This window comes from Dendropsophus ebraccatus, chromosome 3 (assembly GCF_027789765.1).
Source record: "Dendropsophus ebraccatus isolate aDenEbr1 chromosome 3, aDenEbr1.pat, whole genome shotgun sequence".
Taxonomy (NCBI): Eukaryota; Metazoa; Chordata; class Amphibia; order Anura; family Hylidae; genus Dendropsophus; species Dendropsophus ebraccatus.
In genome coordinates, this window is record NC_091456.1 from 109,939,862 (window position 1) to 109,957,269 (window position 17,408).

At 43.5% G+C, this 17,408-nt stretch overlaps 1 protein-coding gene across 1 annotated transcript in view; it reads left to right on the forward strand.

Moving 5' to 3' along the window:
- The window catches only part of ELL (elongation factor for RNA polymerase II), a 77,489-nt gene extending 60,475 nt beyond the window's left edge, over window positions 1-17,014 (forward strand). Inside the window, exons 7-12 of the mRNA XM_069964508.1 lie at window positions 1,583-1,679; window positions 5,295-5,736; window positions 7,783-7,849; window positions 7,931-8,102; window positions 15,743-15,787; window positions 16,557-17,014. Coding sequence (XP_069820609.1) covers window positions 1,583-1,679; window positions 5,295-5,736; window positions 7,783-7,849; window positions 7,931-8,102; window positions 15,743-15,787; window positions 16,557-16,673 — 940 coding nt within the window. The 3' untranslated portion in view covers window positions 16,674-17,014. The remainder of the gene's footprint in view (window positions 1-1,582; window positions 1,680-5,294; window positions 5,737-7,782; window positions 7,850-7,930; window positions 8,103-15,742; window positions 15,788-16,556) is intronic.
- The last annotated feature ends 394 nt before the right edge of the window (window positions 17,015-17,408 follow it).

Genomic DNA, 17,408 nt, shown 5'->3' on the forward strand with positions numbered 1-17,408 from the left:
GCACATTGCTCACTTCCCCCTCCTCAGCTGCTTCTATTGCATGCAGGTTGCAATGTGCAGCAGACTGTCATGCATGCCAACCGATTGTGGCCTTTTAACATGTCCTGTTACACAAAACTATTATTGGACTGAACGTCCGGTAATCCGGTAATAATGGTGTTATAGGGCCTTTAGTCTCGGGGTTGAGATGAGGATCAACATAATAGATTTTCAGACATTTAGTGATGATTTAGTAAGAATAAGCTCCTGTTTCTGCCTTGAAATCTAAGAATTTATCTTGTGGTTAATTTCTTATGTTTGTAAAAAAAAATGTGCTTTTAAACTTTTTTGTAGACTATATTGGATAAATATATTAAAGGACAACTCCCGTGCTGATTAGAAAAAACAAAATCAATCATAAACATGGTTTTCACACTAACCATCCCTCCTGAGTCTTTCTCCATTTGAATTTCCCGCTGCTTGCAGGTCCCTGAAACTCCAGTTGCTCTATTCATTTCTTCTTTACTTCCTGGTGTGGGCTTTCCCATGATGCACTTTTTCTACTGTGATGTCTGTGTCCAACCACCCCACCCCTTCCCCAACAAACACACACACACACACACACACACACACACACACACACAGTGAAACCTGACCGCTATTAGCTCAGAGCTGCATGGCTGAGGGAGAGAGGAGGGGGAGACAGGCAGCAGTGACAGAGGAAAGAGCAAATGACTCAAGCACTTTTCTCTCCCAGAGCTCAGACAGTGAATATCTGCATGGAGGAAAGAGGAGATAACAGGATTCATTTACTCACTGACAGTACTGGGAACTGGGAGAGGGGGGTAAAGATGCGCGGACCGTCTGACTTTTGGTCCGAAAGCAGTTCGCTCGATCGTGATGCCCGTGATCGCGGGTGCATAGTTGCGATGTCGGGAATATGCGGCCAGGATATTACAGGGAATTCCATATCGATTCCTTGGAATATCCTGGCCGCATATTCCCGGATTCGCAACTATGCACCCGGGATCACTGGCATCACGATCGAGCAAACTGCTTCCGGACCAAAAGTCCGAAAGGTTCGCTCGTCTCTAGAGGTGGGGAGGAGGGAGGTCCCTGTAACTTCTGGGGAAAGAGAAGGAGATTCGTTTACTGACTCTGTAGAACTGTTAGATGGCTTACAGCTTGCTCAGCCAATCAGAGCTAAGCGAGCCGAGTCATCTGACAAGGGAGGCTGGCTTGACAGGGCTTATACCAGCCTCCCTCTTGATGACATCATTGTCACAAAATTGCTGCCACAGAGCAGCCTGGTAACAAGTCATCAGATATGTATGAGTTAACTTCACTTCCTGGTTGAGGTTTGAGGGGGGGGGGAGATAGGGAAGGGGGGCAGATAGGTGATTGAAGCATATTACAAAATTATATAACTTTGTAACGTGTTTCAGTTACTGGGAAAAAGCTTTTCACTGGAGTTTTCCTTTAAGTAATTGCTTTGCACATCTGATTGAGGTGCACCTTCTGGTCTGTGTCTGTTCCAATTGGGAACAGTCTTTTTGTGACACAACCCTTCATTGAGTTCATCAGCTATTGTTTGTTTCCATAGGAAGCTCTGCCAACCACAGAATCCTGGATCAGGAGGAGATAGTGCTCCTTTGAGTCCTCCCAAAGATAATGTGAATTCCTCTACTCCTTGTCCTCAGGTAAGGTGTTATATAGTTTCATATGGTGTCATTGCTTCTGCATTGAATCGCATGCTTTGTCATTAGAGTAGAATCTTTAACCTGTTTCAGAGCTTCCAGCATCACAATGAATAATGATGTCGGAAGTTCTGAGGTCTGGTCCACAGTATACAGTCTGTGCATGGAATATATATTGCAGATGTGTGAATGAATGAAAGAGCTGCTTTACTGGACAACAAGACAAAAGTAGCTATTACTCTGGTATGGATATGTACTCGGCACTTTTTTCTACTATTCTGGCAGTGCCATGGTAAATCACAGGTTGTATCGCTGAGTACCTTTTTATTCAAGGTATCTCATTGGCTTATTACAAGCTACAGAAATGAGCTTATAAAGGAGAAGTTCGGCCAAAATTATTCTTTGATATGTTATTACTTATGGAAAGTTATACAAGTTTCTAATGTACATTAATTATGGGAAATGCACATATAGGGCTATTTCCCTTAATTTAGTAGATCATGGAGTGTTAGAATTCTCTCAGAAACAGTGACGTCACGACGAACAGTGTAATTCCTATGGAGTGTCCAGCAGGGGGCGCTCTATATGTAGAAGTCTATGGGACTTTATTGTGTCTATGGATGTCTATGTAAACTAATGTAATGCTATGTACAGTGTGCTTTATTGAATGAATACATTTATGGAATACTTTGGGAAGCAAGTGTCCTTGCTCTCCAAAGTATTCCATATATGTATTCAATCAGTACATTTGCAGGGCACCAAGCAGGGAGGGAGAGATGTGCCGGTGCATTTACCTCCGCTCTCCCTCCCTGCTCGGTGCTGCCGCCGCCACCTGTACGCAGTACTATTCCCCCATCATCTGCTTATAGTGTGAGCAGATGATGGGGGGAATAGTACCAGGGCCGATCTCCATCATTGGTACACCCGCCGATCCCCACACTCCCGCCGCCCGACCGCCGAACTGAGCTATATACACTGAACTACTACTCCCATCACCTGCTCATAGTATGAGCAGGTGATGGGAGTAGTAGCTGGGTTATGCCTATCACTTGCCTGATGCTGATGCCGCCAGACGCAGGGGGAGCCACTCATCACACAGGAGCGATCATGCCCCCTGCACTCCCCCCTCCTCCTTCCGGGTCCGGCAAACTTCCCCCTATCCTGGCTGACGTCATGTCTGGCCCAGTGCTTCCTGGTGTCTGCACTGACCATCCTCTGCCACACGTGCCGGCCGGGGACACCAGGAAGCATCGGGAGCCGGTATGTGAGAGCGGCGGCCATGCGGGGAGTCAGCCGGGATAGGGGGAAGTTAGCCGGACCCGGAAGAAGGAGGAGGGGGAGCGCAGGGGGCATGATGGCTCCTATGTGATGAGCGGCTCCCCCTGCGTCTGGCGGCATCAGGCAAGTGATAAGCATAACCCAGCTACTACTCCCATCGCCTGCTCATACTATGAGCAGGTGATGGGAGTAGTAGTTCAGTGTATATAGCTCAGTGCGGTGGATCGGCCCTGGTACTATTCCCCCATCATCTGCTCATACTATGAGCAGATGATGGGGGGGGAATAGTACTGCGTACAGGTGGTAGCGGCACCAAGCAGGGAGGGAGGGGGGAGATAGATGCACCGGCACATCTCTCTCTCCCTGCTCGGTGCCCTGCAAATGTACTGATTGAATACATATATGGAATACTTTGGAGAGCAAGGACACTTGCTCCCCAAAGTATTCCATAAATGTATTCATTCAATAAAGCACACTGTACATAACATTAGTCTACGTAGGCTTCCATAGACACAATAAAGTCCCATAGACTTCTACAATGGACAATCCATAGGAATCACACCCTGGGTCGTGACGTCACTGTTTCTGAGAGAATTCTAACACTTCATGTTCTACTAAATTAAGGGAAATAGCCCTATATGTGCATTTCCCATAATTAATGTACATTAGAAATTTGTTTAACTTTCCATAAGTAATAACATATCAAAAAATAATTTTGGCCGGACTTCTCCTTTTAATGTTTGCTTGGCTTAAGCTGCATGTATTGTTGGTGTACACACTAGTCTTTGTGTGGGGGATGAAGGTATTCAAACAGTAGTAAGCTCCCAGTATCACTTACAGCTTCATTGCTTGTAGCTGTAAGTGACTGCAGGATGTGAATCATCCTGGGATTACAGGCCTTGGCTCCAGACAAGTTTGATTCAACCTTCTGCTCAGCCTGGCTCCTTCACCTTTCGTAACTATGAACAGCTGTTTACATTCACTGGAAATGCAGTAATTATTATGTGTTGGGCTGGTCACGATCATGATTACCCAATTACTGTGCTTTTAACTAGACACTGAAGTAAAAGCTTATCTTTGACACATACCTAAGACTCTGTTCACTTCAGCCGTATTCTTAAAGGAGAACCATAACTAGGTGAGCCAAATCTAACCTGCTGATAGCCCCCTATTGCACAGGAGACACCAAGAAGCAAGGTATGTCTCTTACCTTCCTACTCAACACTGTTCCCGTGCATTTAGAAGTTTGCTTCACGGGCCGGTTAGACCATTAGGAGCATTGCTCGCTCCCAAAGCGCTACCCCCCCCCCCCCCCCCCTCTCTAGTTATAATCAATTGAGCGGGCTAAATCGGTGCTATCGGGGTGGCCAGTGCTCCTAATGGGTGCCCCAGTGCTCTTGAGGGTCTTTACCGGACCGTGGAGCACACAACTAACTGTACTGGAACAGCACAGAGGATAAAGGTGAGAGACATACTCCTCAGCGTCTCCTGCGCAGTAGGGAGCTATCAGGTTAGATTTGTGAATAATATAAGGTTTACTTTATAATTTAATTGAAGGATAACTCTTCAGGGTCTAAAACGTCATCTATTTTAACTGGAAATTCTGAATTAGATCCTAGTTTTATATCCACCATAGCACTGTCTGCATCCAACTATGAATGGTTAGTTGCGTTTAGCTGCTACTTTTGCAACATATATGTAATGTCACTTGATTTCCCCCTAGAGGTTTAGTTGTGTGGCTATTGTATAACAGTGCCATCTAGTGGCTGCCTGACTGCTGTACAACCAGAATGCTAGCGTAGTTTTCTTCCTTTCACATTAAATGACTTGTAGCTAACTAAATGCCCTTTTACCCAAGCTGATAGCTGTATAGGAATAATGCTGAGCCTTCACATGGCTTAGTTGATTGAACAAACTCCGGATCATTCATTTGGCTCTTTAGTCTGTCGTGCCTTGAACACCCCTTTAATGAGTCACTGTTCGGCACCTGCACCGCACTATACAGTGAGCAGTTTCTTTGTTCACTGTGTAGTGGTAGAAATGTGTAACTGCAGCTCGGCTCCCCTTCAAATGAAAATGGCATGGGAACTGTGTCCGCACCTTGCCAATCAGAGTTATCTTATGAATAGCTCCTTTAATTAAATTCTTGGCTGCACATCACTCATTTACACAGGGCAACAGGCGACCAATGACGATGATTTAAATGCTTTCAAGAGAGATCCGATTAGCTGATGAACCAGTGTAGTGTTTGTTGTCTTCTTTTTAAATAGTCCTAGTGATCTGTTCCTGTTTCAGTTACATTAAGAATGTGTCAAACACTTTTTCTATTTTTTTTCCCAGAAACGACTTCAACAAAACCCAGAATTCATTGACCCTTTAGCCAACAAGAAGCCACGTATTTCCCGTTTTACACACAGATCACAGTCTACCTTTAATGGTAAGCTAAATTCTTCCAATGGAAAGGATTCACCAGCTCCCCCAACGTTGCCTCCAATTGTGGATCCAGTCAGCTCAAGTTCCTACTTACCACCACCCCATGAACCGCTTTCAGATTCCAGCACTGATACACAACACAAAGACTGTGAGGGCCTAGAAGCCTCTGAGAGGCTTGGCCACCCTCTAAAGACAGACTGTCCCAATGAGGCCAAACAGAACTGTAACCCAACACGTGCAAAGCCCAAAAAGAAATCACGAAAGCACAAAGAACGAGATCGAGCCAAGGAAAAGCGCACTGAATCAAAACATACTGACTTCATCAGTGGCTCTCCTCAAGTAGTGCTTGGTAAGTATGGTTGACAGCTTATGTATTTGCAGTATATAATATGGTAAGTGATCAGAATGAAAGTATCAATCAGTAATCAGCAGAACACATGCAAGGGACTGTTATCACTCAAAAGCAAGGCAGAGTGTTTGCAGCCAATAAGCCAGGAAACTACTTAGGTTCAGGTGCACCCAGTAGACACTTGAAAGCCCCAGACATTCAAACACAATGTTGCATACTGTTAGATTAATTTATTACCATGCATAATGCTGCGTTTACATAAAACGATTATCGTGCGAATTTGCACGATAACGATCGAATTCGAACGATAATCGTATGTGTAAACGCAGCTAACTATCGAACGACAAGCAAGAAATCGTTCATTTTGATCTTTTAACTTGTTCTTAAATCGTCGTTCGTCAAAAATTCGCAGATCGTTCTGTGTAAACAGTCGTCGCGCGAAAGTTCGGCCGCCCGCAGCCCGCTCATCCGCAGCCCGGCCCCACGGTTAACAGCAGCCCCCTACGCCTCCCCGATCACCACCCCCGCCCCGATCATCGCCGATCCGATCGCCCCCGCCGCCCTGGCCACGAGCATACTTTACCTGCTCCGCATAGCAGGTGTTCGAAATCCCCGGCTCCCCTCTTCAGTGCATTGATTGGCTGAAGAGGGGAGCGGGGAATTTCAAACTGCTCCTCTTCAGCCAATCAGTGCTCCTCTTCAGTACTGATTGGCTGAAGAGGAGCCGTTTGAAATTTCCGGCTCCCCTCTTCAGCCAATCAATGCACGGCAGCACTGATTGGCGGAAGAGGGGAGCCAAGAATTCGGGGCAGCGGTTGACCGTGGGGCCGGGCTGTGGACCGGGGGGCAGGGCTGCAGGCGGGCCGGGCTGCGGGCGCGCAATCTTTAAATGAGTCACTGTCGTATTTTTTTTTTGCAAAAATAGTCTAGGTGATTTTAAGAAACTTTGTAATTGGGTTTATTAGCCAAATATGCCATTTATCTGCATTTAAAAAGCCTTTTCCCAGGCCCCCCCCCCTCCCTCCTCTTTTCCATCCACTGCAAAAAATCAGGAAATTGTGACTTGCGTCAGACGTACCCAGTCTGGTCTATAGAGAAGGAAGGGGGGAGGAGGGAGTTAGCCGACAGCAGAAAGCAGAAAACAAAGGGATTACAGGCACAGAGCTGGGTGACAGCTGTAATCACAGCTCAGAGAGGTCAGTGCTGACTGTCAGAGGAGATAGAGGGTGAGGTATTTGTAGATTAACTTTTTGTTGTCCTGTTTTGGTCTTTTATTTAGCTCTCTCCATAGGAGAACAATGAAGACAGGGGGGAGAGCTTCAAACTGCTTTTTCATGATAAAAATGCATTTTTCGGCTAATAAACCCAATTACAAAGTTTCTTTAAATCATCTGTACTATTAATTTCTGCAAAAAAACAAAATGACAGTGACACTTTAAGCTTGCAAACTTCAGGTAAGCTTTTGTTTGTCTTTTATGGAGAGGAGGCCTGGTGACTCTGCCATAAAGCCAAGATTGATAGTGCTGCAGGAAAGATTAACTTTCTGCATGTACGTAGGATCTTTGAAGCTTAGCCTGGGTTAACGATTGGGTTTTTGGTCCGTTCCTATACAGAAGCCCTCTTACTGATTACTTTGTTGGGACCAGCTCTAGGAAGAGTCCTGGTTGTTACAAACTTCTGTTTCATAAATCTGGAGGACACTGCATTCTTGGGAACTTTCAGTGCAGCAGTAATTGTTTCGTATTCTCCTCCAGATTTGTGAAATGGGAGAGGCCTTGGAGCTAAATATGTCAAAGCTAATGGTCTGAATACTTACATCTAAATGCTAGTTAAAGAAAAAAATAATTTTTTATTTTGCACAACATAAGTGCTAGTGTAAAAGAAAAGTGTCATTGTGTTCAGTTTTCTTACAGGTTTTTGCGGTGTTTGAAATGTCTTGTACACTTTTTTTTTTTTTTTAATGTAAAGTCATGTTTTGCCATATCATATTAAGCAGGTGCTGGTTATTACCTGGCTAATAAGAAAAACTTTCCGCCCCGTATCTAGATTTAAATGGGACATGCAGTAATTCCAGTATTCCAACATCTACATCAGAGATGCCAGATTATGTTCTGTGAGTATACAAACAACCTTTGACAATTGTATCTTTAGTAGATTATGTCTTGATAAACTCATTTTATCTGTAATTCCTTAGGAAATATGCAGCAATCGCATCACAGGAGCAGCGTCAGAGTTACAAGAATGACTTCAATGCGGAATATAATGAATACAGAGATTTACATGCAAGGATAGAGAGGATAACAAGCAGATTTACACAGCTAGACTCCCAGCTGAAACAGCTGTGCCCGGGCTCTGAGGAGTACAAGGTAAACATCACATGGCATAGCTGACAGGAAACATTGTAGGGTGGTATTTATATTGCTCAAGAAGCTGCAGCTATAGAGTAAGGGGCCTATTCCACGGAGCGATAGTCGTCCGAATCGGCCCTATTCGGCCGATTATCGCTCCGTGGTATAGAGAAAACGATCAGCCGATCGTGTCATCGGCTGATCTGTTTTTTAGGCCCAAACCTAAAATCATCAGTCACCCATTGCTTTGTGGAATAGTGGTGCGCCGCGGGCAACCGACAATTTGAGAAGCAGCATGCATTACCTAACAGGGCTTTTCCTCCCCGGGTCCCGTGGCGTAGCATCAACTCCAGAGCACCCTGACTGAGCTGTCAGAACGCTCAGCTAATCACTGGCTGGGACTGCCCAGGTGATCACTAGGTCGTCCGGGGAGCCCTCCCCCGCACCTCCCCACGGCACCCCCTGGACTCAACCGCTCGCTGCTGCCGCGTAGAATAGTAGCGGCAGCAAGCAGGGAACGAGGAGCAAACGAGCGCTATTAGCCTGTGGAATAGGGCCTTTAGACGACCCCATACACTTAGGGTTTTTTTACGCTCAGAGATTATCTGTCAGGTAAAAAAATCTTTTAAAATCTGTCAGATATCTGACAAGCTGATCCAAACTTTTTTTTTTTTTAATAAGCGAGTGCAACTTGCATGTTCACTCATTCAGCATTTGGATACCAGTGGCTTAATAAATTTGATGCAGCCCTAGGGAGTCCAGGAAAAGGTGGTTATAGGAACTTCTTTAGCCATGGTATTCAAATGCCAAATGATCGGACTCAAGTCATTTCAAACAAATTTGCAGAAATCAGTTATATGAAACTTTTTAATAGATTTTATTAGATGAAAGAGCTTTCTTCTGTACTGACAAAGTCGTATCTGTTCATTATCAAAGACAAAGTTGTCTACATTATAGAGAAGTGAAGACTGATTTTCTGTGTGCATTATAACCTATAGAAGGGGTAGGGGCCAAGGGGGGTGAGTGAGCAGGAAAAAAAACAGCCCGTGCAGCTTGGAGACTTTTTGACCACAGAAAATGCTAGATTGACAGGTCAGACTGCTCATTGCTGGTCTGGGAAATTGGTGAGGTAAGATTGCTGGATGTTGAGCTATGCTGGCTCCTATACTGCAAACTGCATGGGCTGGTTCTCTCCTTTCCCTGGTCATACATCCCCCTTCCTATAGGTTGTAATGGTCACCGCAAACCCATCTTTACTTTGCTTCTCTGCAACAAATAAAAAGTGAGGGGTGGAGGCTGGAGCCTTGTGAGTACAGAAGAAAACTATTTTGCCTAATAAAACTTGTTACAGAGTTCCATATTGCTTTTACTATTGATTTCTGTTACTTAACATATTCAAAGTTATTTGACATGAAAGTTAGTGTCAGGACCAAACTCCATTATGCAACCCTGATGTGTTTCTATATATGATCTTAACTTTTTTTTCTTGACACTATACTTTTATTTGTAAAAATTGTGAAAGTATAGAAAAATCAGTATTTGAAAGTCTCTGCTTGTTAAAAAAATAAAAATAACAATATGTCTACTTTATGATGCCATCATTTGTTAAAAGAGAAACAGATTGCTGAACTCAGGGAGACCAGCCAAACGACAACACTGCCGGCTGCTAGTGAAAGCGCTCAATGCAGTGAAGTCCTAGGTGCATTGCCCCCTGGGAAACATGAATATGTAAAAGAGTAGCCCGTGGAGCCTCATTGAAGAGTCTCAAAACACAGGACTAGCCAGATATCCCTCCGGGAAGGACCCAGCCAAGGGGCAGCTCCTGTTAGGAAACCACCAAAACCACCATATTAAGTGGCCCTATAAGTCAATGTAATGACAAGGGAAAAAACAAAGGCCAGGTAACCATCCACATACAGCTGTTTCGGGGTGTTGCCCCTCATCAGTGTGGAGCAGGATTCTGGCTAGGTGGAGCAATGCCTAGTAGAGCCATAAGAGAAACAGATTGCTGAACTCGGGGGGAGATTTATCAAAGGGTGTAAAATTTACACTGGTACAAACTACCCACAGCAACCAATTACAGCTCAGCTTTAGGCAGTGCTGGAAGGAAAGCTGAGCTGTTGCTGTGGGTAGTTTGCACCAGTCTAAATTTTACACCCTTTGATAAATCTCCCCCAGAGAGACCAGCCAAACGACAACACTGCCGGCTGCTAGTGAAAGCGCTCAATGCAGTAAAGTCCTAGGTGCCGGAGGGATATCTGGCTAGTCCTGTGTTTTGAGACTCTTCAATGAGGCTCCACGGGCTCCTCTTTTGCATCATTTGTTAAACACCCTTTTACGTTTGTAGTATGTTAGAAGCTTTTAAATGGTGCCTTTCAAAAAATATGCTGGACCCAGCATGGTGTGCAATCCATTTGCTACCAGAGGTTTAAGTAACCATGGAGGTGAACACGCTGCGATGTAACTGTCGCAATCCCAATTGGATCATAGCGTTAATATTGACCCGATGTGGTCGTCTCCATGGATATCCGAACTTTCTGTGGCAAACTGATTGAATGCCACGCTGAGTCCAGCATACTTGGTGACAGGTACGCTTTTAAACTTTAGCAGCAATTTTCAAGAAAATCTCGAAATCAGATTTAGGTAGGGGTCGGTTATGTTTGGAAGTGATTTTAAATCACCTTTATGTTAAAAACCCCCATGACTCACCCCATTTTAAAATCTACACCCCTCAAAGTATTCAAATGTAATTTAGAAAATGTGTTAACCTTTTAGGTGTTTGACAGAAATTAAGGCAAAATGGAGGTGGAATTTCAGTTTTTGCAGATATTCCATTTTTATCTATTCTTTTCTATAACACAAAGTATTGACAGAAACTTTCAATAATTATTTTTTTTTTTATAAATATCCCATATGTGATACTAGAATGCTAATTGACTCAACCACAGGCATCAATTATGACTGAGCTCCGTGTGGATTTTGGGACCTCTTTTTTTTCATATGGTATTTTGCAGGGACCTTTTCAAGTTTGCAAAGAAACACACCCAAAATAGACTCTATTTAGGAAATAACACTCCCCAAATTTATAGACATTTTTGGCAGATATTTAGTCCCCACAGATGTTGTATGATGTATTTGTATTAGGCAGTAAAATATATATAAAATTTTTTTTAAATGTGCAGATTTACCCCAGAACTTTTCATTTTGTCAATGAATACGGAAGAGTAAACGTTGTATTACACAGCATGAATAATAAAGGGGAAGCGACCAGACCTGTCAGGTTAGAGCTCTCTTCCCCCTCGGTCCCTGCTCGCTGCATGTGCTATTACACACACAGTCAGCAAGCAAAAAGCCGCGGGAGGGGCTGCCCGCACGGTCCTTATATCCATTGCCCAAGCGATTATCGGCCATAATGGCCAGTAATCGCTTTATGTAGTAGGTCTTTTACACTGTGCCAGCAGAGCCTAATTGTCTTCTTTGACAAGGACATCTGAGGTCTGAGATGCCTCCATTGCTATGGCTACCATCTGGCTCCGATGAGGACCAGAGGGAGAATAGAACAAAGTATTTTAGCGTGGCTCTGCTTCTGACAGTTGTGGCGGGTGCCAGGCTGCCGGGTCCCGCCACGGATGACACAGGCACTGCTGCAGTGCCAGTATCCGCCTATGGGTGCCCTTTTACAGGAAGACAGTGAAAAAATAGACTTGGATATGCGGAATAAGGTGTAGGTTTTCTAATCGTAACCCTCTTGTGTCCTTAAGTTAATCTTTCTGCGGGTTTCCCATAGTGTAACTAATCACAGCTCCAGGTAGTGGTTAAAGGGGAAGTCCGGGCAAAATAATTTTAAGATATGTTATTACCCCAAAAAGTTAGGAAAATTACTAATAGACACTTATTATGGGAAATGCACCTATAATGCTGTAGTAAGTGCTGGGAAAATGCACTATGTGTTCAGGTCTCTGTAAAGTTGGTGATGTCACGTCACATAAACTGCCGGCTTCTGCTGTTCCAGTCTGTCCCACCGCTGCAGCAGGAGTTGGCAGTTTATGTGACGTGACATCACTAACTTTACAGAGACCTGAACAGGCCATGCTGTAGTAAGTGCAGGGGAAATGCACTATAGGTGTGTTTCCCATAATAAGTGTCTATTAGTAACTTATATAACTTTTGTTGGGCAATAACATATCTTAAAATTATTTTGCCTGGACTTCCCCTTTAAGGCATACCTTTTAGATTTGGTAACTGTTGCTCGTGAGGTGAGCAATTTGCTTCTTTTATTTATGCAAATAAGTGTCAGGTGTCCGCAGGATGGGACCAATCACTTTAAATGACCAGTACTGTTTTCATTATCTACAGCAGGGTTTCTCAACCTGCTGTATGGGTTGGTAGGGTACCGGGAGGTGTGTGTGTGTGTGGGGGGGGGGGGGGGACCCCTCTCAGAATAGCACATCCCTTTCCCCCTTTACCTCCTCTCTCACCCTCACCTCCTCTCTTCTCCCCCTCCCCTTACCTCATCTCTTCTCCCCCTCCCCTTACCTCCTCTCTTCCTTTCCCCATCACCTTCTCTTTCCTTCCCCCCCCCCCCCCTCACTTCCTCTCCTCCCTTCACCTCCTCTACGCCTTCAACTCTCCTACCCCCTTTACCTCCTCTTTCTTCCTCTCCCCCTTCACTTCCTCTCTCCCCTACGTTTCTTCTCTTTCCCCCCTGGGCGTGATTTTCCCATGGCTCAGAGGCTGGAGAAGAGAAGAAGACCCGCTCCATGCACAGATTAGGTGAGTATGATGATTTTTTTTGTGGGGGGTGGAATGGTGGGCTTTGCCATTAGGACAGTATTATGGGGGCAGAGCAGGGAAGGGGGCGTTATTACTATGGGGGCACAGCAGGGGACATTATTACTATATGGAGCCAAAGCAGGAGGCATAATTACTATATGGGGGGTCATAAAGGGGGTATTACTACTATACAGGGCATCCTACATATGGGGGAAACCCACATACCTACTCACTTTACTGTGTGTGTCACCAAAAAGCAGAATTACTACTGTATGGAAGCCTATAGGTGGGAAAAAGGGAAGGAAGTTAAAGGAAAGGTCAGGAGCCTAAAATATTTTTGGCAGATTCTCTGGCAAGAGAATTTTATCTGCAAGAATTCATCATGGTGGTCTGGGCTGGATGGAGAAGAAAACATGGAGAGGTATCTTGCTACATGGAAAGATATCTGGCTGTATGAGAACATATTTGGCCGCAAGGGTGGTGGTATCTGGCTACCTATAAGGAGGCATCTTGACAACATGGGGAGGTATCTGGCTACATAGGGGGAGGTATGTGGCTACGAAGGGGGAGTTATCTTGCTGCAGGGGGACATGTTTAGCTCCATGGGACAGATCTGGCAGTAAGAGGCATATCCAGCTGCAGGGTACAAATCCGGCTTGACGAGACCTATCCAGCTACAGGGGACATACATGGCATGGACGAGACATATCCGGCTACAGGGGACATACATGGCATGGACGAGACATATCCGGCTACAGGGGACATACATGGCATGGACGAGACATATCCGGCTACAGGGGACATACATGGCATTTAGAAACATATCTGACTTCAGGGGCCATACTTAGCTACAAATAGCTTATCTGGCTCCATGGGCCATACCTGGCTGCAAGAGGCATACCTAGCTGAAAGGGGTATATTTGGCTGCAAAGGAAATATCTTGCTCCAGGGGCCTACCTAGCTGGAAGGGACATAACATGCTTACCTGGTTACGCTCCCACCTGCATTCTCTGGCTCCTGACTCTCTGATGGCCTGCTAAGTGCACTGTCCCATTTAAGCCACTGATTGGCTGAGCAGCCCATCAGTGACCTGTGAGACTGAGAAGCAGGTGGGAGTGCAGGCAGATAAGCATGATCTGTTCAAGGCCAGGCAGCTAACTAGTTAAATAGGCAGTGGCTACATTCTTGCATTGGAATCAAAATCCTTTGCGAGAATGCAGAGCCATAGGTCATAACATTATAGAGTATTGAAGCGGATTTCGCTGTGAAACGTACGTGTGAATCTACCCTAAAGCAATGTTTATAATGGATGGCATCCTTGGGGGTACTTAGCTGAAGCATCTCGTTGCATGGGGGTACTTGTCTTGAAAAGTTTGAGAAACGCTGGTCTACAGCACACAGGTTGCCAGTGAGCTGTAGGAGAAAGCAAGCAATGTTAAAGGGTAACTATAAAATGTTTTTTGTTAGTTTAGTTAGCTTAGGCCATGTTGAACGTGTGAATAAGGCCTAATACTTGGGCTTATTCACTATAGTGGTAGGGCCCTTATAGAACGGCCAACGTGAAGCAGGATCTTGCTGATTCTCACTCATTTGCTGTGGCCTATTAAATTCATCAGTACTGGCACTAGGTCAACTGATGATACTTGTGAAGGCATCCTGAATGCATAGGTGCAGCAAGTTTGAAACACTGCGTGTTTCACATTGAAATCTGCTTTCTTACTCTCTACCATTATAGTCTATGGCCCAGCACATTTTCATTCCACTGCGAGAATGTAGTGACCGCCTTATTTAACTAAATAGCTGCTGAGCTGGTGAAGCTAATAAGCAGCCAATGCTCCCTTGTTGCGCTTCTGCTTGAGTCTCTGAGTCCCTGCACACTCACAGCCTACTCTGCCAATCAGAGCGCTGTCCTGCTGAATCCAGTGATTGGCTGATCTGGCTGTCAGTGAACAGGGACCTGGAGACTCAAGTAGGGCCATGCTGATATGATTTCCATGTATGAAAAACTTGTGGCAGATTTAGCTTACTATTATCTAGCTAGCTTATGCATGTATTCCCTAAATCACTATATTTACAAGCTGTAGTGAATCCATTTTTCCTGCAGATGCTTTCCTGGTTTATCGTTAGTTCATAGCTCCTGTGTTTTGAGTTTGAGTTATGACAACCTCTGCACATTTTCAGCAACCTGATTATATAATTATTCTTCGTATGACAATTTGTGCTCTAAAGATGGTATGCCACAGTAAGGCAGTGTTCACACATTTAGGCTTCTGTTTATATCCTATTCACTTGCTTTGGAAAAATCTGTGTGAAAAAATTACTAATTTTATTAAACTCGTTATAGTTGAAGATTCTACTAGAAAAAGCTATGGATTACCTCTATGGAATTAAAATAGAGATTAATTTATAATTCATGGCCGAAATTTGCATTATTTTTACTGAGCCAAAACCAAGAGTACAACAACACAAAAATCTTTACATTATAGTCTTTGTGTGTTTAGCGCCTACCCCTGGTGTTTCATAAAAATACTGATTAAATACAATATGTAAATCTATCCTAAAGCATTGTGCAACTTCTAAAGTTTTTTTTTGCTAGCAAAATAGATTGTGACTAGAGATTAACGAATTTACAGTAGTAACGAAACAAAGTGATTCGTTATGCTTGCCTATCTGCCTGATATCAGATTTCAAGAACAGAAGTCTAACAAGGTGATGGCCGAGCGTAACTAATCGTTGTTTTTTCCGTTACTAATGTGAATTTGCTCATGTCTTAATTGTTACCACTAGAGGTCAGCAGTCTACTTGTAATATGTAGTATGCATTTCTTTGCTGCTCCTCAGTATATTCTCATGTCATCATGTTTTTTTATTTTTTTTATTTCTCAGACTATCCATGATCAAATTCTTCAGGAGTACCGTAAAATTAAGAAAGTAAGTAATCTTTATATCATAATATATATATTAACACAATTTCATACTACAATTTTCTGGCTGGGTGAAAATGCTTTTTGTTCACTTGCCTAGTATGATTGGCCAGAACACATTTAGGATAGCTTCACACGCACTAAATCTCAGCGGATTTCTGCTGTGGATCCGCAGCAGATTAGATGTGAATAACTTAACACACCATTATATCTGCACCATCAAATAAGCTGCGGATCCTGTACGTGTGAATGAACCCTTTAAAGGGATTTTTTTTTTTTTTTAATCTATTTCACAAGAACAGTGCATGGAAAGAGAAAAAGAAAACCCTGTACAGCATGTACTCACTGGCCTGCACATGACTGCTGAGGCTAGTGAGTTCATGCAACATCAATACTTCTACAGTACAAGGGCCACTCACATTATACAACATTGTGTTGTGTCAAGTTATAGTTTAATATTCAAAGTATTCATTGTTTCTGATGCACACTATTTACAACTAATGTGCGCCCGAAATAATATAGTACTTAGAATTAATCTGCATCACCGGTGTCCTACCTATAGCTATCTTACTGTTGCAGTCCGGTTTCCAGGGAATGTTGTGAATTGTAGTTTTCCATGGGTGTTTAGCCAGGGTGTTCACATAATGAGGAACATGACCTGAAATTTTACATGAAACCACAAATGAAATGTTATTTTCCATGAGGCGTAGTGATTTATTGATAAACCCATTCTCTCGGCTTCATGCTAATCTTGCAATTGTTTGCTTTTTTTACAGTCAAATCCAAAATACAGTGAAGAGAAGAACAGATGCGAATACCTTCATAATAAACTGGCTCACATAAAGAAACTCATTGCACAGTATGACCAACAGCAGTTTCAGTCTTGGCATTAATGACCATATCCAGGTAGCAGAAAATTTGCACCTGGGAACATGACTGTATTTTCTTTCTTTTTTTTTTCTCTTTGAAATCTCTTTTCTGGTGATACCTTTTCTCCGGCCAGCACCAGTGAAAGTATTTACCGTAAGGAACAGTCAGCCCTTTGGTTGAATTCATGCAAGTCTCTCTTGCCAAACCAAGTAGTGGAAACTGCTCTTGGTTTAGGCGCATTTTCCATAAATGCAGTTTAAGTACAATTTTAATATATAAATATTTTGTCCCATGTCCTCTTCCCTTTTCTTTGTCCCTTTTAACATTGGTTGGACTAATAAGAAATATAAAAATGCCAAAAGAAGATATGCTATTTTTATTTCCTGAATTATTGCTGGAATCCAATAATAAATCAATTAATAATGTTGAATGTATGCTGCAACTTACAAATGTGAGTTTGACTCGAGGGCAACACAGAGAATCCTTCATGTAAGTAGTTCTTACATTGTGTATAGATGCATACATATCTTGTAAACTCATTCCAGTGCTATATACCGTATTGTTCGCTTTATAGACGCACCCCAGATATAGACCACTGAAGACGGGAAAAAATATTTCATACTAATTAAACTTCACTGGTGGTCTAAAGTCATGAAGGGGATAATGCAGTGAAGGGGGACAACGTTAATTAAAATGACAGTGCCTTTTACCTATACATACACAGCTGCTGCATACACAATACACATTCAGCTCTGCTA